Source organism: Micropterus dolomieu, linkage group LG04 (genome assembly GCF_021292245.1).
Source record: "Micropterus dolomieu isolate WLL.071019.BEF.003 ecotype Adirondacks linkage group LG04, ASM2129224v1, whole genome shotgun sequence".
In the NCBI taxonomy this organism is placed as follows: domain Eukaryota; kingdom Metazoa; phylum Chordata; class Actinopteri; order Centrarchiformes; family Centrarchidae; genus Micropterus; species Micropterus dolomieu.
In genome coordinates this window covers 8,770,154-8,794,672 of record NC_060153.1, presented here as the reverse complement: position 1 = coordinate 8,794,672, position 24,519 = coordinate 8,770,154, and the positions used below count along the sequence as shown (strand labels likewise).

The 24,519-nt window shown below is 42.9% G+C and overlaps 1 protein-coding gene and 1 long non-coding RNA gene across 7 annotated transcripts in view; one reads left to right on the top strand and one right to left on the bottom strand.

Annotated features, from left to right (window-relative positions):
* Positions 1–24,519, bottom strand: part of bnc2 (basonuclin 2) — a 158,489-nt gene that overhangs the window by 26,488 nt on the left and 107,482 nt on the right. For 5 of the 6 annotated variants that reach the window (XM_046046428.1, XM_046046423.1, XM_046046425.1 and 2 more), the window contains 2 exons: positions 14,551–14,653; positions 12,566–12,801 (listed from right to left, as the gene is read on the bottom strand). In XM_046046428.1, coding sequence (XP_045902384.1) covers positions 12,566–12,801; positions 14,551–14,653 — 339 coding nt within the window. Of the gene's footprint in view, positions 1–12,565; positions 12,802–14,550; positions 14,654–21,246; positions 21,276–24,519 lie in introns of those variants that run through there. The other variant, XM_046046427.1, reaches the window with a different exon arrangement.
* LOC123969236 overlaps positions 1–24,519 on the top strand; it is a 197,441-nt gene that overhangs the window by 98,527 nt on the left and 74,395 nt on the right. The window lies entirely within an intron of this gene.

Below are 24,519 nucleotides of genomic sequence, written 5' to 3'. Positions count from 1 at the left end.
CTTGTGTCTTGACTGGTTTAGTGCCAGCACATGAATTCTTCATTGCTTCGTGAAGCATCGCTGTAACAACTATATCTGACCCCTGAGCAAGTCCATCTTAAAATTATACCCATATCAAAATAGCTTTAATGACTCTCATCTTCAAGTCTCTAACTCATATGAAACAAGGTATAGGCCTCCTAGCCAATAAAGGAATCTGCAAAGAAAACATGGCCTCGGAGGAGTATGAGCTGAGGTGCTTGCACTAATACAGGATTGCGTTTTAAGTGCAACACCTGTTTCGACTTAACAAGCAGAGGCCAGTAGCAAGATTAGCGAAACATGCCCATAAAGGGAGAAGGTGGCTGGGCCTACGCTCTGATAACAACAGGCTCTGTCCTGCGTTTATTTCAAAGAGCTGAAGGAACTGATGCGGTCATAATGCTGAGGAATTCATTCCACTGCTACACAAAGGCAAACTTCCGTCACTTGGCAAGAGAAAAGCGCCTGAAACAGCCTATTTTTAGATTTGATTCATGCTGTATTGAAAAGAGATTGATTTTGTGTAGAATTCTTAAAACATTAATAAATGGCAAGTTGAGTCACAGATGTCAGCACAAGCAAGGTTTTTAAAGGTAATAAATAGGTAATGAGATTTCACCTCACTCAACAGGCAAAACATATATTTTCTACCCTACAATTTCTATAACTCTAAAGGTAACATCATGGGAATTTTAGTGAGTGATTTCAAAGCTTTGAGACATGTTCTGTGTTCAGCCCTGGGAATCTGGGAAATCAATGGAATTCCTTTCCAGTGGGACACTGGGTGTGCAGCTCACAGTACTAAGGAGACTTGATCTAGGACTGATCCCAGGAATTTTACCACGGTAATTAGGTTTGTCAGCTTGGCAAAGTGGGAAAACGCTTTGTAATGTGTCACCTCAATGGGCTAGATTTTTGTCAGGGATCAAGATGGAGACAGCACACCCCATACCTAAACAGGCCGCACTGCTTGACAAAGGTGTGATTCGGTGCTTAATGTGAGACGCTGCAGCTGACAAGGTCAGTGTCAAATTGTCAGGGCCCTTTGGCACATTGTTCAGTGACATGCTGTGATTATGTCGTCAGATCACTTCTAAGTATCTACGTGGTGACGGCTGTTGGCAAAGACCTTGTCAGTTTAACACCTCACTCTACCTAGTGGCAGTCTCCTGTTAAGCAGTTAGCGGTGGTTAGTGCTGGAACATTGGTAAAAGGTGGTGACATGCAAAACTCTGAGCTGCTGTTCCAAGAGCTCTGCAACTGGCACAACACAAACACAAACATGACTGCACACACAAATGCACACAGCCACGCGACTGTGGTCTCCCAGTAATAGCTTTGTACCTCTTGGGGCTTTGCGCCGACCGTTCCTGCTCTTATCTTTGTTTATGTGGAGGGTAGATCATCATGTACAACTGTGTGCGAGTGCCTGTGCACAAACCTCTTACAACAAGGTTGTTTAAAGTGCACATGTGAGTAAGAATTCAAGTGTGTGTGTGTGTGTGTATGTATGTGTGCGTGCATGCTGGGGAGGTGATAAGGCAGTGCCTGGCACCAAAGCACCAGTTGGCACTGAGCCTTAGATCCTGAAGATGAGAGAGTTGTGTGTGAGCATACACACACACACACACACACACACACACACACACACAGTGTAAACTAGAGGTTAGGTGGAGACAACACGGAGGAGAGAATGCCACAAGTAGTTACTGGTGCATGTGCCTACGCCAGGATGTGTGTGTTTGTGTGTGGTTATCCTGCATGCATGTGTCTGCTCACTGAGGTCAGTCACCTATAGCAGCCTATTGATCGTCCCTCTTCAGAATGCCCTGTTGTCTTTGTTGATTACTGTCTTTGCCTCTTCTGCAACAAAATCCAGGACTAGAAAAGTCTTAGATATGCCACTTGCAGACCGAGCAGTGAGTGCTGGGAACTGATGTATAATAGAGTGTTAAACCATCATTTCTGGTGACCCTATATCATATCCTGTCTACGCCTGCAGCATTCCAGCCCACAGAGAGCAGTGTGCCAGTGACAGCACGGCTCACTTGGTGGTCCCAGCAGTCAGCCACTTACCCATTTAATAAGACAGTCTTTAAGAGGACCGAGCCAAGCATATGCACAGTGCTGGTGGAGGTTTTTCTTTTTTCCCCTCACTTTTACAAGAGCCCTTTTTGTAGGAGGCCCAGGGGCTGGCATTTGCCAAGGGTGCGTGTGTGTGTGTCTCTGTAAGGTATCCATTTATTATCCATTTATTACTACTATTAGTCCCCTTTTCGTTCTCTCTCTCCCTAGCTCTCCTTCACCTTTGTGAAATTCTAATAAACAATCAGGGGAGCCCCATGCTGAGATGCCCTATAATGGGCTCCTAATTAGCCACTCCAAACACAGAGAGCGGCTGCTTCACGCCTCGTTTTCTGCACTCATCTGCGCAAAACTGGATGAATTGATTCCATTTGCTCGCCACTTAATGCACTGATTGTTTATTGGCATGGCTGGGGATAAAAAACAAACAAACAAACAAAAAATGTCTTTAAGCTTGCAAGGCATGCTAATACTAATCACCGTTAAAAACAGGCTGACCTATGACGGAAGTCAACTGACTGAACTTTCTTGGGGCCTTCTCGGAGAGGAGCGCGGCTTTGCTTTCACACTCTCCGCTTCCCCCCCTCTTCACCTCCTCCTCTCCTCAACCCCTCTGTCCACCTCTCCTCTCCTGTCTGAGGTGAAGTGAAGCCAGACCAATTGGTAGAGGAGAGGCAGTCTCTTTCTTTAGACAGAGAGGGAGAGAATGAGGATGTGGGGAGGTCGGGGGCAGTCATCGCCTTCTCCTCGCACCTGCATGACAGGTCATCCTGCTTAATAAAGGCACTCATGCACAACACGCCGGGGAGAAAGGGGAGAACGAAAGAGGAGAGAGAGAGAAAAAAGTGAGTAGGAGCATAAGAGATGGGGCTTTGCAACAAGCTAGTAAGGTGTTGACTTGTTCTGCAGTAATATACAGTAGAGACTATATGAAGTTGACATTAAAATAAGGACTCACTTAAGTCTAAACTGAGAAGCTCCATTATGTTTCAGCAACCATCGCACATTATTTTATATTCTGTGGTGAACTTCCACAGGTGTCTCAGCACTGGTGTTGGTTCATGGTGGGGTCAGTTAACCTTTTAACCACTACCACACAACATGGAGGTACAGTACAGGCTGTGTCCTCTTTGCCAACGACACCACAATATCACGTAGAGACACAGGAAGTCAGCTGGAGCCATTGGTGAAAAACGAGACGGTGATAGGCATGGTGCAAAGCACAACCACAGCAGTCACTGGTGTGTGTGTGTGTGTGTCTCTCACCAGCGTGCGTGTGTGTCTGTGAGGTCTTCGGTGTGTGTCACGCTCCTCTCCCTCCACCAGTCTGCCTAGCTCATTTCCTCCACAGGCTGCCTCCCCGCTACTTTATGAGTGAGAGCTTCTACAGCTCTCACCTCAGGACACACTTCAGTGTCTAAATGTTTCCATTTGTGGGGGAAGTGACACACATTCACTCACACCGCAGGGCACCTACCCATAACTAACCATCTTGCATACAAGCAGCAGTGAATCATGAAAGTGACTGGTTAAAATTCTCACTCTCTATGTGTATGTATGTATGTGTGGGTGTATTTTTGAGCCTGTGAAGGGTACAGCCTGTGTGAGTGTCACAATTTTGGCTTCTCAAGTGGTATTTGGAGTGTACATATAATTTTAACTGCTATATTAAGCATCAGTCATAATGTGGGGGAGCAGTTCGGGACATTTATGTACTGCAAGATGATCTGTTCCAGATTTCTACTCATTTTGGGACACTTCATACATTTGTCAGTTTTGTGAAACATTTGTTTATTTTTCTGTCTACAAGTACTGACCCCTGAGTGTCACTGCAGTCCCAAATCACCGCTTATACTACACTAGTGATTTCCCCGACACTCCCAAACAATTCAGTCTGATAGTCAATGCAGGACTGGAATCACTTGTGCAGATCGATACAGTGGGGTGCTGCTAGACAAACCAGTGCTACACGAGATCAACACCTTCCCCACACCGTCATTAGTGTCGCTGACCTTGAAGTAAAATTCAATTTCCCTCTGCAGCAGCAAATCCCCCTCGCCCCCTGAAAAGCCACTTCAGAATTCAGATGCCATTTCCTCCTTCCAGCGCAGGCGAGACAGGATATTATAACTTATGAAAAAGGATATATGGAGCGAGGGATACCGACAGAAAGAGAGGGATTCCGTTTGAGGAGGTAATTATAACATGAATTGTCTTTGAAAAGTAAAGAGGCAGAGCCTGGCAGAGGTAAATAAAAATTCCTGATAAGCAGGCTGGCTGATTTCCAGTTTCAATTAGGGTGCACAGCTGACTATGAGAGCCTCTCATGGGAAACCGTACCAGGGCAGCAGCGAGGACCTGTAGAGGGAATTCTTCCGGGACATGGACACTGGGTAAAAAGAGAAAGGCAAATGTGCAGTGAGAGAACCAGAGATCCCGTTACACTGATCACTGTTATGCATATCACATGGAGCAGGGAGGAGCGGGGTGTTCAGAGGGAATGAGGATAAAGAGGGCACCCCATTAATCCAGGCAGAATATTCCTTTTTATTCTGATTATGACATGCCAGTGGAATTTAGAGGGGAGAAGAAAAGCACAGATGGCGCGTTTTATTCACTTAGATTTGGAGACACCATGAGGTTGACAGAGATAGCTGCTTTTCTCACATATAGATTGAACGGGAATAAGGTTGTGTGTGTGTGTGTGTGTGTGTCAGGGTGTGGTGTGGTGGGGGCCATGGGAAGAGATGCAGCCAGGGAATCAAACCAGCATCTCTGATAAAGCTGTAGGATTGGCTAGAAGGCTTTGAAGTCAGCCTTATCATGGGGATTTGAGAGGGAAATGGGTAAGAAGGTGGCGCTCATATACTGTGTGTGTGTGTGTGTGTGTGTGTGTGTGTGTGTGTGTGTGTGTGTGTGTGCAGCCTAGCGGAGTGAAGTTTGATCAAACCCCTACCAGTATCCCATGGGAGCCCCTAGACCTTACCGTGTATGTTAAACATATGATTTTCACTTCCCATGTTTGCCCTGCACAGCATGTGAACTCCCCAATCAGATTTTATTAGATCACCCTACACTGCATACACACACCTCACAACCACACGTTTTGGCATGGAATATTCATGATCTTTAAATTTTGACCAGATATGGGGTCACTCATCCTATGTTAAAATAACATTCTGAAATATGCATGTGACCACCAAGCATGTAATGGATGCATTAAAGGGATTCCAAATGTGGTTTAATTACTGAAGAAGACATTTGCCGTGTGTATTGGCTCTTTATCACGTTCTGTGATCCAGCGACCATGATCCTAGCCTGCAGTATATGAACTGCTACTACAGGCCTGATCTGCATATAATAATATTCAAGTCACAGATTATGTTTTTAGCCAGTGAATAACTCCCTTAATATCAGACTAAAGTGTTTATACTAGCAGGAAAAGATAATACTTGTCTTTCACTGTATACTGTGTCTATGTGTGTCTGTGTGTGTGTGTCGGTGTGCAGTTACTAAAAACTCAGGTGATACTAAACATTTATGAGGTAGACAGTAAATGGTTGAACCACAGCAAGTGGGGTTTTTTTGAGTATTTGAGAGACAAGGAGAAGGGGAGGTCACAGTGTTGAATGTTGCTGCTGCAGCAATGGTCTCACTTTGGAACAGCAATGTAACGATAAAGAACAAAATACAGCACAACACTGAAGTTCATAACAGCTAAGACTGGGAGTACAATCACTGAGAAAACATCCTTAATTCTCTGAGACATGGAAGCGACAGTTAAGACCACACGTGGACAGTACATAAGTATACAAAAAAGAGACTGATTACATTAAAAACTAAGATGGTGTAAAAAAAAAAAAATAATCACAAAGGACAGCGTTATTAAAAGACTTGAAAGCATGAGAGTCAAACACAACGGTGCTCTGGCAGTTACGGCACACACTTAAGTCCTGATATTATCTAAACATCTTAAAACGGAAATACACAGATAGCATGTCCAAAGGTGTTGTAAGTATGTTAAAACCAAACCGACAAATACTATTATTTATCACTATATTCTTTCTCAAATTTAAACATGCAACAGCGTGTGAGGCCTTGTCTATGAATCTTTTGGTAAAATTCAGACTAGCTTCCAAATCCAATATAAGGGGAATTATTCCCAAATTCCTGCATACAATGTAACCTGCTCATAACCTTGCTTCTCCAGCTTGAATTCATTTGAGGCTCGGGTTCAGGACTCAAAAGTGAGGGACTGAGGATTTGGCATGGGCAGGACTTGTGTAAGGAGCTGGCTACGAGCTTTGCAAGCTGTGAAAAAAAAGTGACAGTGAAGATGCTTAAGATTTCTACAAACGCTACATGATCATTAGATTGTTTGTTATGCTAAATTGCATGCTGTATTTAATATTTCTTGTTGATAAAGCTGTGTTTTTTGCTATGTTATCAAATATTAAGGTTTTAACGCCTTGCTGATAATGCTCGTCCACCTCTCTCTGACTGTTCCTCTAATCTGAAATCACATCCTTTTATCTCTGTGTTACTTAGAAGTGAGCGATTGAGAATAAGAAGGGACAAGACACCCTTAAGAGCTCTAAGCAGGACAAGTGTGTGTGTGTGTGTGTGTGTGTGTGTGTGTGCACGGGGGGTTAAGAATCACCTTGATTCAGTACACCGGCCCTCTTTGAAGTGCTTGGAGCACAGCGCGGCCAGCACAGAGCCAACCGTAAGCCTTCCAGCAAAAATCGAGCCTGACCTCCCCACCAAATCATAACCATATGAACGCAAGAATTTCCACCTTAGGAGAATGCTCTCTCCCCCGTCCATCTCCCAGGGTGAGGCATTAAGTAGTGATAACAGAAAACAGGTTCAGAGAGAAGGGGAGGCACTTGGAGGTGATGGAGGGTGGAGAGGAGGAGAGGAGGACAGGAGGAAAATAGAGGTTACAAGTGTGCCGTATGGAGGAGATTGGAGAAGGGGATTGTGTCCAAAAAATGTTGTTGCACGGAGCCTGACTACCTAAAATGGAAGTTTCTCAGGCAAGGATCAAGAGATATGGTGCCCTTCACAGTTGACAGAGTGAGAGACAGAAAAATGAGAGGGGGAGTGCAGAGAGGGGGAGGTAAGGCAAAAAAAGAAAGACATTTTGAAATGTGACTCTAACTCAATAAATACCTTTCTAAACCACTATAGAGAAGCCGAGTGGTACCTTCACTAAGGCCTCAGGACCCACCTGCAACTGGAAATGGTTTCCTGTCTTACACAAACGCTGTTGCACCCTAATCCATGTAATTACATCTCATATTCCACATGTGTAAGTACACATGTACAACATTACAGTCACAGTTTTTTTAAATAAGAGCACAGCCCTCCTGCGGCCCTCCAAAACTCGAAAATAACGACCTGTTCATGCTCATTAGAGAAACAATATATTTAGCAAATAACCAGATATTTAAGGAGATTATTTTGCTGCATTAATAACTTTAAACACACACTCATGCCCAGGCGTCTGCCACTGAAACGTTGTGTTGGAGAGCCATTTGGGTAGACGAGTGCGATTTTGTGGCTGTGTGTGCGCCTGATAGTTTGAATAAGCATTCCTCCGAGTGTGTGTGCAATTAGGGTTAAGACTGTTTGTGTGTGTACAGAGTGTGTGTGTGTGTGTGTGTGGTTGCGTGGCGGTGGTGGGGGTTGTTAGCGGTTCCATCTGGGTCTCCTGGAAGCTGTGTGGAGTCAGGAAAACCACATCTCATAAAAGTGGAGGCAGCCCAATGTTCTACAAGGACAGAACATTACTGAGAATGTCGCTCAGGAAAACCCTGGGCTTCAGCCCATATGTTGGCTGCAAAGGCTGTATATCTCTGTCTTGTGCGTGCGCGCGCTTTCTCTTTCCACTCATTCTTTCTCTCTACTTATTTTTCACTTGGTAAGGGATAACAAAAAGGAAGACAAAATACACAGCGTGGAGTGTGGGAGACAGAGGCTGAGACAGGGAGAGAGAAGCCAGTACTGATAGCAATTCCATCTGTCTGTATCGAACAGAGGAGTGAGCAGTGACAGGCTGCGGGATGGGGTGGAGTTGGGGGGGCATCTGGTGCACATTGGCCGTGGTTCTGTCTGGAAACAACCATGGGAGTGGAGAGAGGGATGAGTAGGAGGAGGGAGGGAGAAATGGATGAAGGGCCGAGGAGTAGAGAAGGTAAAAGTCCTGCCAAAGTGAAGGGCAAAGGAATTCTGGCACCGAATAAATGTGTCTGTGTTGTTCACATAATGCCTTGGATTGAACTTAAAGTCAGGGGGGATAGGGGATAGCAGAGAAATAAAGCGGTCTAAAGGGTAGGGGAAAAAAATCTTCCACAGAGATAAACACATAACTTTAATTTGTCACTATCAGGTGGAAAACGTGTAGCTTTAATTTAGGTGATTTTCAAGTTTTTAGATTACATACTTTGTATTTCTCTGATCTTTTGGACTCACACAGCTCACTTGAAACCCGTAGATAATGTGAAAAAATAATTGTGTTAAGCCTTAAAGCAAGGCATTATGTACTGGTTACATAAAAAATGATAAGGTGAAGAGGTCAATGGCCAAATGCTACTTCCTGCTGCTGGTACTCTATATTCACAGATTAAATATAATTTAATTAATAAGTATATGTTAATGTGTAGTGTGTGTATGCAGTTTCTTCAAGGTCTTACAAAATGATACTGATAACAAATTGGTTAACATAATGGAGAGCTGTGATTAATTGATCAAGCAAAAGGAGCACAAATTCGCCCTTCGACTAACAAAAGTGATCCAACCAACAAATTCATATTTTTTACAAAGTAAAGTTGGCTGTTTGATCTACAGCAGAATCTACTTTTTATTTACAGAATATCAACACATCAACCCATTATGGTATTGTGGGGATGCATGGTCACGTTAACACATAAACCTGTGGAAATGCCAGATTGGTTAGTGTGTAAGTGTGTTAATGCTATAAGGAAGCTGTGAACTGAAGGTCAGACTACAAACGGTTTAAAGAAGGATGAAACGAGAGGGAGAGAAAGACAATCATTCATTTTAATGGTTATTGATGTCATGTATAATTCCTTTACAAATCAAAAGATAAGCCACTGAGCTTTTAATAATATTGATTAATTTCTTCTGTTTAAGGGGCCTATTATGAATGTATATTGTAGAGTGCATGCATTTAGCATTTAGTCACACCTTTATGATGAATTAATTTTGTTATGCAGTGAATGGCAGAGAGGATGGTGGAGGGCAAAGTTTATCTTGGGTGTTGATAAAAATTAATTCCTTCTGTAATTAAGAACTAAAAAGCTATGGTGACATATTTGTAGTATTACGTTCTGCAGTGTAGTCTAAACTAGACTACAATGGTGATAATGATGATATCCTTAATTAAGCAGGGTGGTGATGAGACAAGAATGATGCTTGTATGATGCTGATGTGAATGAACAAAACATGAGCGACTATTCCTGGCTATTCTTGTACATCAATGTACACGTAAGGCATGAAAGCGTTGGCTTACCCCTGCTGTGTGTGCTGAAAAAGAGCAGGTGGTATGCTAAATATCCTCTCTGGGAGAGAACTGAACCAGATGCACATAACCGTGGCATCCATAAACAAAAGCACTTACAGACATAAACACACTCCTCACAGGTCTAAAATCAACGTGAACACAACTGAAGACAAAGTTGGTTTGTGTGCAGCTGAGTTAGCTGTGTGATTTACACTTGAGGGACATAAATGATGATAAGAAGTAGGCTGCGGATAGTTAAAGGTGACTCAGATGGGACGCAGGTCAGTGCGTGCCACCGGCATTCACATCACTAAATGACAACGCTAACAATAGCAATGTGTCATGAAGGGGGTGTAATACATGATATCAACCAATGAAAGCCTACTGTTTCTAACACGACTGCTCTGTAGGCCTACTAGCTATATAGCCTCCTTTAAATGAGGATCACAAATAGAGAGGGAATGTGATGGTCTGACAAGAGTAGGCAGAATACTGATGCCAAGCTGCGTCTGTGTTTTCACGGTTTTTCTCTATTTGTTTGGTCGAATAGAAGCGTGTGTTTTTTCCCCCTTCCTCCTGCACTGCATACATTGAGTGGTCAGGCATCAGAGGAGCTGCAGGTATACTGTCAGCTCAGTGTCCTGAGTTCTCTGGCGCATCACTGACACCCATACACACTGACATTCAGCAAACACAATGCACCAAACATACACTCAATGATTCTTTTTCTCAATCTAAACTATTCCATGTTATTGTGAGACATTGTGTCATACTTACAGAGAAAAAATAATAAGTATATACTATAAATAATATAGGGGAGACAAACAAAGAGAGCCATATGTTTTTAAGTTCATGTCATACTCTTACCAAAGAGAGGCTTCATTAGAACATAATTCAGAAATAGTGGATGTATTTGCTGGGTAATTATAGTGACTTATAGCATATCTCATTAAAAATTAAATTAACATGATTACTCCTGTGGCCTTAACACTTTTATTCAAATCCTAAATCAGTACAAGCAAGCGTTTGAAAGCCTGCCTACTAGGATCACAGTAAAGTAATTTATCATCAAATAATGTCCCCTGACATCAATATCAAAAAGACAACTTATTACCTATCATCTGCAATACTGTTCTCCTCTTTTTATCTCTCATTTAACGCGGCATAGTGGTGGAGAACACACTCCTGACACAAAGCATTGCCCGAAGGCTCGGAGAAGATGATTGAATTTCATAGCTACTTACAGGCTAATAGGGCCGTACAATGACTGCTTACTGTCCTTAAGTGACTGGCTGCTTCTCCGCGGCCACGGCCTCTTTGAAGCCCTTCTGAAGAGATCTAGAGGATTTAGCCAGTAGCGTGACATGAGGCTGAGCAGTTGAGCAACGGTGCTCCCACCAGCTGACTATTAGAACCAGCTGATATAAACACAGAAGCTACGACTATGTAAGCCACAGCGCTCCAAGGGTTACTGAAAACAAGGCTTTCTCCCACCATAGCCTAGTTAGGTTTCTCTGGGAAAATATTAACATCAAATGATGAGAATGTTTTTTAGAGCTGGAACAGTCAATTAATCACTTAGTCCAAAAATGTAATTGACCAGCAATAGTTTTGATATTTGATTTCACTTGTTTAATCAAGCAAATATGGTAAATATCCTCTGCAGATTTTAGGCTGTTCTGTGCTTTATATTATTTTGAATTGAATAATTTCGGGGTTTTGGGCTCAAAAACAAGACTTTTGAAGAGCTTTTACTGGCCATTTTTTATTTGACATTTAATAGACTAAACCATTAATCAATTAAACAGAAAAATACTACACAAATGTTTTGGTATTTAAAATAATATTTATTTTATAATTAGAAAAACTAATAAAATGTCTTCAATTTAAGAATATATAATAATAATTATATTTCTTTAATTTCCCAGATGTGAAGATATACATGTCTAACAAATATTTTTGTTCTGTCTCCAAAATCTTAATTTTAAGTTGTAATTGTTAATTTTTAATCTAACTGTTGCTCCATACAACTTTATTGTGTGTGTGTGTGTGTGTGTGTGTGTGTGTGTGTGTGTGTGTGTGTGTGTGTGTGTTTGCGTGTTCTTTAAGACTTTAAGAGAAAGGGACTGGATCTGTGAGCGCTTCACTCACAGAAGCTGTTTCAACATACAAACCACCCTCTCCTCACCATGCTGTTCCACTTACACTCTTGGAACACTAAACCATATACGCATACAGATAAGCACATGTGCACACAACACACACACACATACACAGACACATACACATATACCCACACAATACGCAGCTAACCACATGCACATGTTCACTTGCTCTTAACTAATTCATTCAGGAACACTTTGGTTTGGGTTTCAACACCAAAACCTCTGTACCTTTGATTGAGAAATGTGTCTGACTGCAATTATATGGGAGGGGGTGGTGGAGCGAAGGATGGATGGAGAGAGGAAACGCACTGCAGTGGTTTTATAGTTTGCTGGCGTGACATTTTTCTCAGCCTTTTTTTTTTAAATTCTTTTCCTTATTCCAGCAGAGGGGCACAGTGTTGACAGGGCAGGAAAAGGGGGCAGAGTGAAGTAGAAGTAACAGCGGGGAAAATGTGAAGAAAATGGATGGGCAATGGGACTGAAGTGGCCTAGATTGTCACTATTCTGCTTTTGATCAATACCTCTCAAAATAACTGCAATGCCGGAGAAATTTGTAGATACACTTGGTGAGAAAGTAATGGTAGTGATCACTGTGGACATTATCTCCACTTTTCCAAAATCACCTAAAATTGCAGGTAAATACAAAAGCATGTGCAGGGATGCATTTGTGTGTAAGCAGAGAGTACGGACCGCTCATACTCGGTCTTGACATTTACACTAAACCCATATGATATTTGGTGCTGTAGCATGCTTGTTGGTCACTGACCTGCAGTATGTAGCCCCTGACGTAGTCTCGGAGGGTCCAGCCCAGGCCATGCAGGATGTGCAGCACCTCTTCCTGCTTCAGCACGGAAAAGAGGCGGTCGAGAAGGATCTTGAGCCTGACGGGTACGGCCTGGGTGCCATACAGCATCAGGCTGCTGATGTCGAACACCACATTGGACTGAACGATCTCCACCTGGGTCGGGTGGTACAGGTGCTGGGTGCTGAGCTTGTCCAAAGCTGCGTGGATGACCGGGTGACAGGGGGGGGAGAAAATGCACACACACACACAAGCACGGTTAATGACTATCAAGTTTCTTTCTCATCTCAAATCTTCCCTTGGAGGCTACTGCACGGTCAGCACTAGCTGATAATAACATATCAATCAGATAAAAGCAATGACATTAATGTAATTATCTGCCATTCTTTCTATTTAATCTTATCTCTTGCTCTTTCACATTTATGCTGCCCTTGCATCTCCGTTTTTTTATTATGTCTCCATCTCAACCCAAAGGTGCATTACATCTACCCTGTTTTGTCTCAAATCTTGATTCTTTGTGTTTGTGGCTGGACTTGCATTCCGCACATTACTTCATAATCTAATTTATTTATATTTAATCAGATGTGTGATCAAATGGTTTACGTACTATGAAGTCAAGGATGTAGGTTTGGTTTCAGGAGTGGGGGGCTGGGAGCACAATGAGGGCAAAGGTTCATCAAGTGTTATGTCCTGTATTTATATATATTGATATCAATCGACAATCTGTGGCAAGGCAAGGCAATTTTATTTGTATAGCACATTTCTACAAAGGCTATTCCAAGTGCTTTACATAAAATCGCATATATGATAAAAATAGATAATAGCACTTTCTTTCACTGTATAATCTTGTATTGACATTCAGTAGCATGTTTTTAGGATAATATAGCAACATAGATTAAATTATTTCTTTTTCTGAGTACTTTGCTCAGCACAGTAGTATCTGCAGTGTCTCTTAGGCTGCATACAGCCGCAACAATCTTCAGCAGGAGTATAGACTACCATGTATGTTGCCTGTAAAGCTTAATTGTGAGCATAAGGTAGGTTTTGTTATTGCCCCCTCTGTCACAACCACAGTCACCTCTTTCTCCTTTCTGGCTGTCTGCTTAACACCTGGTCGACTCTCTCTTTCTTTCTTCCTCCCTCTCTCTTCCCTTACCTCATACCCACCCCCCACCCCCCTCCCCCTCTCCCTCCCCTCTTCCCCCCCTCTTCCCCTCCCTGTCTGGGTGACACCTGGTTGGGTCTCTCTCTGATCCTGGGACGGCTTTTTCCTGCTGACGAGGGCTTTGCCTGACAACACGGCGCAGCCAGACACGAACATAATAAAATATGAAGAACTACGTGTCAGAGTCCCTGCCAATGCCGACATGAAATGAAAAGTGGGGGAGAGGAGAGATGGGTGCCTGACAGTTCAGAGGGAGAGATTAAAAAATAGTCAATGGGGTCCTGTGCGATCCACTGAAGGGCCCAAGGCCCACTCTTGTGCGGACGCAAGCCAAACAGGTGGGTTTTTTTTTCCCCCCTCCTCCTCCTCTTTGTACTTTCTTGCCTCCTCTCCCTTTTTTTTTATACCCGCGTGAAAAACTCATAACGTGTGGTCTCTCACTTCTCTATCTGTGGTTGTGTTCTCTCTTTTTTGATCTAAGGTGCAAAAACAAGACTTTGAAAACAACAGAAAAATACAGAAGTAAACAAAAACAACAAAGTTACTTCTACTAAGGAAAATAGAAAATTGGATTTTAGTAGATTCCCAACCATATGTGAGATGCATTCATGCTGCTGGCATCTGCATGTTGATTTTCTATACACAATAGAGAGTACAGATATCTAGGTCAGGACCTCTGTTCTCTCCACAGCAAGAGGAGGCAGTTTAAAAAAGGATCATTAGCTTAGTCTACATTTATTTACACCATATTTAAATACACTCATCACCCTAACAGTGAACTCACCGTGAGCTACCCAGCCATGCTTGCACTGGTCACATGTCCGTAGGTGAATCTTCCCTGGCTGGAAACACTCACATGTGCAGTTCACCAGTGTGCAGCGAATGGCCTGCGGAGACAGAGGACAGAACCAGAGACAAATCCACGTCAATCACAGCTTGAGTAGGAAGGAGAGATAATAAAGCAAAGATTGAGAAAGAGCAGCTATCAACTAGCAGTCGTAAATATGGTAGATAAAGTAAGAAGCTCAGGGACAAATTATTACAAAGACTTCTGCAGGCAGCAAATACCTTAAGCTCATCCTGTACTAAACATAATCCTTTGTCTAAACTTTTGCCTGAATTATGACAATTGTGATACAAAACATGTCAGCAGTTGCAGCCACTGCCACAAAGAATAACTCAGACACCAAACTTCCCAACTACTGTTTCATTCCAATGCATGAATCTGCTTCTCCATACGGTAATTTCCCAGAGTTCATATGAACCAACAAGGACTTCCCTTCCTGAAAACACAGTAATGTAACTTGTTTTGACTGAGGCTCCATTACTCAACACTGGAGCTGCACTTAGTCTGACCCCGGAAAGCTTTTAGTAGTGAAAGGTTAAATGTCCAGACTTGACGAGGGCAAGTCAGTACAGCATAATGCATCGTCTGATGAGGCTTAAGCCTTTACAAAGGGCTGTTAAAAACCCTGTTCAGGTACATTTTGCAGGAGGTCATTTGATCCTGTAAGATGTGTCACATTCTTCAAACAATAAAGAGATTGTACAGCATGGAGAAAATGTCTGATATACACAGAAAGCTACGCAAATGAATACAGCTTCATCATCCAAATGAATGCAACAGCTGGGAGACGTAAATTTCACACTGACATGGAGAAACAAGAAGACAGAATGTAAGGAGTGAAAAGAGAAAAAGAAATTCGAAACATGAATCTTAATAAGCATTGGCACGTCTTTGTTTATCAGACATTTTTTACATTATCAAGATGAATTGATGAATAAAGATAGTAACACTTAAGACAACCTAAACTGCCTAAAGGGAATCTGCAGCTGTGGCAGGGTTGGTGCGAAGCAAACCTTGCATATGGGGAAAAAAAAACTCTTGGAACTGTTTCACTCTAAAAAAAAAAACATACTTATCTTTTCTTAAATGAAGAAGTGTATTTCCTTAACATTGGCATGTAATCTAAGTATGTTGGCTGCTGATGTTAGAATAAAAAACCTACAAGTTAATAACTTGGCATAATAAACAGCAAATCCACATGATGAGGATAACGTATTTTACACTTGGCATATATGGTGTTGAGTCAGTGCTGAATGACTGAAGTTTTTGTTCTATGTGTTAATTCTTCAGACTGTAACGAAAAAAAATTTTAATCATTAAAATTACAGAGCAAAAATTTCAGGAATGCTTTAGGCAGGAAATTAGGTACCGTGTACAAGCTGACTACTGTGAGTAGCTGCCTATTTATTTTGACAGGAAAATCTTAAGTTTATTTGCTGAGTAATAAACTTAAGATTTTCCTGAAGAAACCTATTTCTGTGGAATATTGTCAGATCAAAATGTGAAGGCGCTATCTGCAGAGATACACGTGGGTTTATGTCCGAGACAAAGCTCAATTATTAGAGCCTTTGTGAATCTGCACTATATTTGCTGTCTCTTACTGTCTGGCTGTTATTCTGATATGGTGTGACAATAATGTGACACAGGCATGCAAATGCACACAAAAGGTCGTAGGTTGGAGTCCATGTCTGCGCCAACAACCTGTATTTCCCAATGTCAGCAGCCACAGTCAGTCAGCACTTTCAGATGGAAAATGATCTGCAGCACAGATCAGCCTTTACGTCACACAACTGAGATCATTGCATGGTCAGTAATTACACAATGTTTCTGCTCTTTGCTTGCATGCACACACCAAACCACCAGTATTGACCCAAGTTCACATGCTGGTGTTTAACTGCCGCAAATAACATAACCTAGTCGGTGGATTAGACCAATATCCTGTAATCCAGGATATTAAACTCAGCTCACTCATAATCTACTAAGGGACCATACAATCTATCAGAATCCCCCCTTGCTCGCCCTAAGGTGTTGTAAACCAGATTAGTAACTGGAGGTGTCAAAGTGAACATGGGCTAATCCAAGATTAAACACAAAATTACACCACTTCCAACTGTGTCACATCACTGTTTGACACTGAATGAGACAGGAGACAGAGATTATTTGACTTTACAAATTTTTTAAGCTCTCCAGGTACAGCCACGGCAATCCTCACTGTGTGTGAGGATTATACGCCGTGTGTCAGTTGGAGTGTACATACATTATGCACCAAGCTGACATTCTTATCCCAAGCAACGTGCAATAAGTGAGTTCAGCGATCCCCACAAGGACACTTAAAGCAGCAGGCATGGCCATTCATGAACGTTCACTGGCCATGGCTGGGGTCAAGGACCCAACTTTAATGTATTCTTCTCCAAATGGATCTCTTATTATTTTCTGTATTAAACTGAAATTAACACAAAAACAACAATGACACTGACTCTTCAGTAATGTTAATGCTGAAAGAATTGAGTTGATTTGTTTATTAGTGGAGCCATGGAAACATAATCGTCTGATAGTTAGTTTGTTCCAAGTTCCACTAGTTCCGGCTTCACAAATGTGAATTGTTGCTATTAGTAGACTGCTGGTCAGACAAAATATGCAATATTTTGCCATTTGAAGACTTTTGGCTCTGGGAAATTGCAATGGGCATAGTCACTATTTACTGCCATAGACTAGAAACAAAAATAATCAGCAGATTAATTGAAAGTAAAAAAAAAGTTTTTGGTTGCTGCTCTAATGTTGCACACTGTCTACTTTTGTCCACTTCTTTGTCTGTCACCCCACCTTTAATTTTGTGCAAGATCTTTGAGCGAATTCCATGTCAAATGTTTTAATACAGAAGATTTTCCTTTTTATATGACTCTACTTTCATGAAGACTCTGCAAACTCTAATTTAGAGTACCCAAATTTAGCACAGTGATGTCACACAACACAGCCCTTTTCTAATTGCCTCACCATGCGGCAGCAACAGACGGAAATAAACAATTGGAAATATCAAATGCACCTCTGCTGTTTACGAGCTGGGGTCTGACAGCTGACAAGATAGTTAAGGGGCGTCTAATACGGCAATTAGAGCGTGCCACTGTCTGCGAGGCTGCTGCTGTGACAAGGCGCCCTCTAATCACTGACTTATTACGCTGGCTAGCAGCACCTCTCATATCTGGCCCATTAAGCAGACAGCAGCATTAAGAAGCATTAAAGCAGCAAGCCCCCTCAGCTGAGGAGGCACTGACGGGAGAAACGGGAAGGGAGGGGACGTACAGCGCCTGTTATTTCTTGGGAGTAGTGTGTGCATTGTTCCACATTCAGTTATGAACGTGTAAGAGAAAAGTAATACCGGAGATGTTGTGATGCGATGGCATCAAAAATTGATCATACGCAATAAGATGAAAGATTACAGGGTGATTACAGATTTTTCAAGAGAGGCAGCAGATGGATGTGTCATAAATGGCCATCAAAAACAACAACATCAAGGACGTGAGCTCGTCTGCGTGTGTGGCTTGTCAGACGAAACAAGAAAGGCTTCTTCTCATGATTCTCACATACTCAAAATTGCTTCTGTGGCCAGAGTGGATGTGGGTTGCATTTGGCCTTGGTTTAACCTGTATCTGGCCTGGGCGCTCGCACATATTTGTCACAGCAGGCCGGGGAAGGAGGCGTTATCACAGGCCGGCCAGACAGCATTAGTCACTGTTAGCGTCTCGCCAGGGTTTCCTCTTGGCTCACAACTAAAGAGGACGACGGTGAGGAAAAGGACACATGCGCGTGTGAGTAAGCATGTGTGTGTGAGACTTCGTAAATCACTAGAAAAATGAACAGCTAGAAAGTGAAAGAAAATCCCACAGTGCTGTAGCAATTAGACCCAAACAACAGTCAACACTCCCTAACAGCTGCTGTGTTACCGCTATGGTCAACAACTTAACCTAGCCGCGTTCAGAAAGCATCATTTTCAGCCCTTATCTGGCTCAAGTGTGTGTGTCTCACTGCTGGGTTTTGTTTAGCTGGAGGCTTGATGTTTCATGGATGTTTTGCTTGGCTCACAGTCCCTGTCCCAGCCCAATTGTATAAACACTGACAGTCAGCAATGGACAGCATCAGACCGGGGACGACTCTCAATTAAAAGACTGTTAGTGGGACAGATGGACTGAAGAAATGCAGGAAAGACGAGCTGCAGAACAAGGTGGCCACAGCCTGGACTGTTGTAATCGTGTCCAGGAGGATTTTAAACAGACTGGGAAAGACAGGCAAAATGGCCCAGGATCAATAACGATGCATGCAAACGAGTCCAACCCTAAACCAAGCAGCATATGTAGAGATCAACACAGACAGTGTCTTGGCTAGTACAAGGCCTATGAAATCATAGAAGTGATGATGATCCTAAACTAATATCCTGTACAACTGTATTACTACCCTGTCATTTTTCAAGGTTGACGTTGTAACCATATGCCACCGAAAACACCACTAAAACACCACTAGTTGCTTTCAGCCTCTCTGTATCCTATCTTGACAGCTTACAATGGAGACACAGACAGCTGCTGGATGGGTATTGTTCCTCCTACTTTAATTGAAACCTTTACCATGTTCAACACACAGCCACAGACCACATTTCTTGTTTGGTGAGTTCAGCAAAGCCGAGATTTAAATGAAAACCCTGTGCGTACGTGCGCGTACGTGCGCATACGTGTGCATGTGTGCGCCTCGTCTTTGCAGCAGGAGCTTCAGATTTAAATTTGTCTCTGCTTAGGGTCACTGTAAAACACTGGGAGCATCTTGTCCTCTCTTCCACTCACAAGATATTATCTCATCCATGAGTTAGCTGCTGAAATGCTGTCAATTTCCTGCCAGAAATGTGCAGCCAACGTGTGTAGGAAAAGAGGCACAGCAGCTTTGCGTGTCATAAACTGGGCCCTGGCTCCGTCAGATAGATCAGGACTTCACAATGTCCATATTGGAAACAGGTGACAAATAAAACACGCTGAATAAAGAAAGTCTTTGTAGTTAGACACAGCATGCCACAAAAATACAGGGGAGCAAATACCGCATGCCAAGGCTAATTTTTGCTTGTTTGATTTTGTACAATGGATTTGACTTGAAACAGCTTTCTTGCGTTACAAAGTGGTACAAAATAAACAACGATTAATCACTTGTGGGCTGACTTCAGTGTAAAACTGTTATACTGTACAGGAGAAAACTGCCAGAAAAGAATACGTGTCTTCCCTCTGAAATCCCTACAGTGTGAGGCCCGTCCTCCATGTCAGTTCTGCTTTTGAGCCCAGCGGCTGGCAGTCACAGCCAGAGGTCCCTGTCCTTTGTGCAGCTGTGCGTCTGGGCTTTGACACGGGGCAGAGCGACCAGAGCTATGCTAATGGGAACCAAATGGGGCGTGAGTCCCTGGTGGATTACAGAAGGAGAAGAGAAGCATGTGTTTTCATGTATTCATGTGGAGACCTGGGACCCCGCTCTTTCTTTTTTCCTTTCTTTCCTTTTCTTTCTTTAAGTCAAACAAATGGAAGAAGCCATGTCTGTTGTTTGCACGCACCCTTAATTAATGCTCTTTGGGACTTGACAGATTCTGAGATTCATTGTCAATCAGTAAATGTATCTCAAATCTGATCAAATGTATACAAAAAGCTATTACGGTGTTTAGATTTAGGCCTTTTGTAAAGGCATGTTAGTAACTTACTATAAACTACTTACACTTAAGTTGAAAGGGGCCAAATTTAAAAATGACTTTTTGAAATGAAGTGTGCAAGGTAAATAAACATTTAAAATAAACCGAGGGACAATAAAATTAATCTGGGAACATATTGTGTCTGTAAAAATCCTAAACAGATGTTTCAGATTTTTGGCAGTGCTTCTCAGTCTTGTTTCACTTTGCTTTCACATGCTGGTACTTGAACAAAAAGTTGTCTTGATGTCCAGTTTCTAGCCCTTTTGTGAATAAATTATATTACAATACAGTGTTCATTGATAAGAATCACTAATCAGAAACACAAAATTCATAAATGGACAGTCTTAACAGCTGAATTGTGAGTGACGATATCTATCTTCCACTGTCATTCCAGAGCATGTCCAGTTTCAGCTTTTCCCATCTTTTTATCAGCTGTCAGATATGACTCACACTCTGCACTCCTTTATATACACAAACACAACACCCAGGTTATTACTCCAGAATCAAACAGGCACACACAATTCAGCTGAGTGCTTGCTTTGAACATTCCTTCTTCGTCTGTGTGGTTTGACACAGTCACAGAAAGTAAATCTCCCCATGAATCTCCCCATGATGAGCACCACCCCAAAAAGTTTCAAATCAGATCAATGACGAAACTTTCAGCCTGACTCACTCGCATGATAAACAGCCGCGCTTGTACTTCAGGACAGTCATGCTTGTTTATGAAGTGGACGGCTACAGGACCCAGCTGGCTTTGATATTGTGAAACAGAGGAGAAGAGGGAGCATAATATCACAATGCTGGACCAGGAACACAACCCTGTGATCTCCCGATCATATGCCATGCTCTCAGCCAGTGCAGCCTATATAGATGGAGAGCTGTACCACACTGTTAACACCAGACTACACTGTCTGTTCAAATACCTAAGCATCAAGGGAGTAGCAGTTTCTCCCATCTTTTGTGTAGACAGCAAGTCCAGGCAGAGGACCCCGGTCCAGGCCCGTGGCCCCTCTCAGCTCTGCTCAAAGCATTTCCCCAGCCAGAGATCAAACCATCTGCCCAGTGACAGACCTCTGGGTCCACATATACAAGGCCAGGTTCAAAGAAGTGTGCTAGGGGAGGCAGGGAGAGATTGAAGGAGAGAAAGAGAGAGAACGAAGGGTACCTTGGCGAAAAGGAAGAGATGTAAGATAGCAAGGGACCGGGGGGGTGGGTTTGAGGGGGGGAGTCAGGCAAGCTGGTGTATCGGAAAAGGTGGGGAAGAGGTGTTGCAGCAAAGGTGGAGGAGGCAGAGGAAAGCTGATGGGAGGGTGTAGGAAGGTTGAGATAAAAAGATGCCAAGTTAGATCTCCTCTCTTTATATATGCATTTTATATGATAAACTGAAATACTGTGTTAGTGGTACACTTCAACTAAATAGCTCAAGTTTAAATAAGTTTCTGAATAATGAGTCTCACTGATATATTGGAATGAACAATATTATTGGACGTTTTAGCTTAACAGGTATATCGGTGTCAACATATACTGTATGTAATTTATTTTTCATCTCTAAAATGTCCCTCTCAGTACCTATGTTGGTTAAAAAAAACAATTAGTAGCAAATTAACCTACAAATGGGACACTTTTGCTTTGATACATGATACATTATTCAAATTGTCAATTCATCTTGTTTTAATAGACTAACTGCTTCAGCAATAAAATAAAATGAAAACCAGAAATCACTCTGCAAGTTGTGGCTTAAAGACACACTTTCTTATCACTGGCCATTGTGTGAACAGGAAAGGAAATAAAGGAAATAAAACACTGTTGTCAATATAAACTAGATCTGCTCTGACCTTCAGCCTATCAGAGGGAGCGACCTGCGCCAGATAAGGACAACTCCCTGTCAGACTTGACACCTGCACTCGCTGGCCCAGTGATCGCCCCCGCCGAATGCAAATATCACAGTGACAGCCAGCACTGTAACAACACGCTAGGTTTCTGTCTGGAGACCTGAGGGAGTGACATGACCACACAGTGCGACCAGACACATGTTTGAAAGAGGAGAAAAGAGAGAACAGAGAGTGGGAGTAAAAAGGCAAGGGGACAGAAGAAATGGGAGGAGTGGTAGAGGGAGTCGGGTTTGGTGGAAATAGAGAGAGGGGAGAGAAGATGACCAACATGGTCTGCTCTTTACTTCCCTCTCCATCTACACCCTAACACAAACAGAAAGTATTAGTCAGAGCCCAGACATATTGCCGACCCCTCTCTGTGAGGGGACATCTCCATAGCAATCATTAGTTGGCGTGGGCAACGGGACACACACACACACACACACACACACACACACACACACACACACACACACACACACACACGGTGCAGGCTTGACAGCAGCTTGACGATAGGAGGCCAGCACTGCTGAGACTCCCCAAAATTGACATTTAGTCATCACACTAGTCTACAGGGTGGGACTCTACCTCCTAAACTACACACAAACAAGTGGCCACACACTCTCCCACATTCCCTCTCATGCAAACATGTGCACACACGCACACAAACACCCACACTCCGTGAATTCCCCTACTCAAACGAACTCCCAGCCAGAGAAATCTTGGAAGAGTTCCTAGATTTAATCTCGCCAATAGCTCTTTATTTTCTTTGACCATTTTTAATGTAAAAAAGCCCTCACTAATTGTGTGTAAGCAATCTCCAAATTATGTATATGTGTTTTTTCAACTAAACTGAACACTACTGTAGACAGGTTGGCTGGTTTTCAAGACACACGACTGGGCAATAATATTTGTTTCTTTCCTCAGAGTTTTGTTCAAACAGTGTGTCAGCATGGTGGTTTACTTGTAAACACCTGGGCCTGCACACCCAACAGCTGTGGAAATACAAAACTATGTATAAGCTATGCTGAACCAGGGATAATTAATCTATTCAGATTATTTGCAACAAAGTGCTACATCTGCTTGTATCTTACTTATGCATTGCGTCTATACAATACCCCATTATAAAAGATCACCTAAAGTGGTCAAGATTGTTGTTATTTAAGATTTGTGCAATCGTTTACCTTAGCCAGCATAGTGAGAAGACTGCTCCTGATTCAGTATCGTAGTTCCCGCTTTAGATACAACACTCTAAGAAAAAAGCCACAACTTTTATTTGCAAATGACACAGACAAATAGGACACAAGAAAGAGATACAGACAGAAAGGGGAGGGGGAGAGACTATTTAACCAATCGCTACATTACTGCAATGACAAGTGTGTCACTCCCAAAGCCACACAATGAGGGAGAGAAGTGAGGAGTGTCTTTGCGTGTGTGTGTGTGTGTGTGTGTGTGTGTGTGTGCGCGCGCGCGTGCTTGTGTGTGCGTGTGTGTGCTGTGACAACAAGAGAGGGAGGGAGACGGCAGACCAAAGGAAAGTCTATCTGGGTGTTTTAGTCTTTATCAGTCACAAAGTTCACAGATAGAGGGGCTGAAGTGGAGGCTAGACGCAGTTCCAGAGTCACAGGTCACAAAGAAGACACGGGCCAGCTCAAACAGGTGGGAGGGAGGGAAAGCGGAAATAAAGCAAAAGAAAGAAACTCACAAGCGCGTGAGGAAAACAGTGCCAAGCCTTGGTGATTGCCATGCTGCAATCGACCTGACCAAATTGCAAATTCCCTCTCAGGACCCTCTAAGTCCGCTTCATTTGGCTAAAGCCGGACTCCTTATTTCTGCAATTATAAAGCTATTGACTGATTCGACATATGTTAGCGTGTCTTCCAGCCCTCGAGAGCTGGTGTGCCATTGAGTCATTAACTTTGACAAATTGTGACAGACTTTTTTATTGCCACCCAATCACGAGAAACAAGACCGTGGCAGAGGAGTTAATGAGTGGCATGTTTCTCCTCTTCCTCCTCCTCCCCCACCAGATTGCTCTCTCGCTACTCTCCAACCCTTCCACTAAGATTCCTGCACCCCACAAATCCCCCTCACCCCTCCATATTTATAATTTTACCACATCCTAACAATAACACGGCCGGTACTCAGCACACAAAACACGCGGGCCCTGGCCTAATGAATCTCATGCCTTTACCGCGGTAAAATGGCCAGTAAGTATTACCAGCTGCGACACTCTCTCTCACTCTCTCTCTTACTCTCTCTCCTTGGCAGTGGCATTGAGTTTGGGAGTGCAGAGGTGAGGCGGGGGGGGGGGGGGGTGGGCAG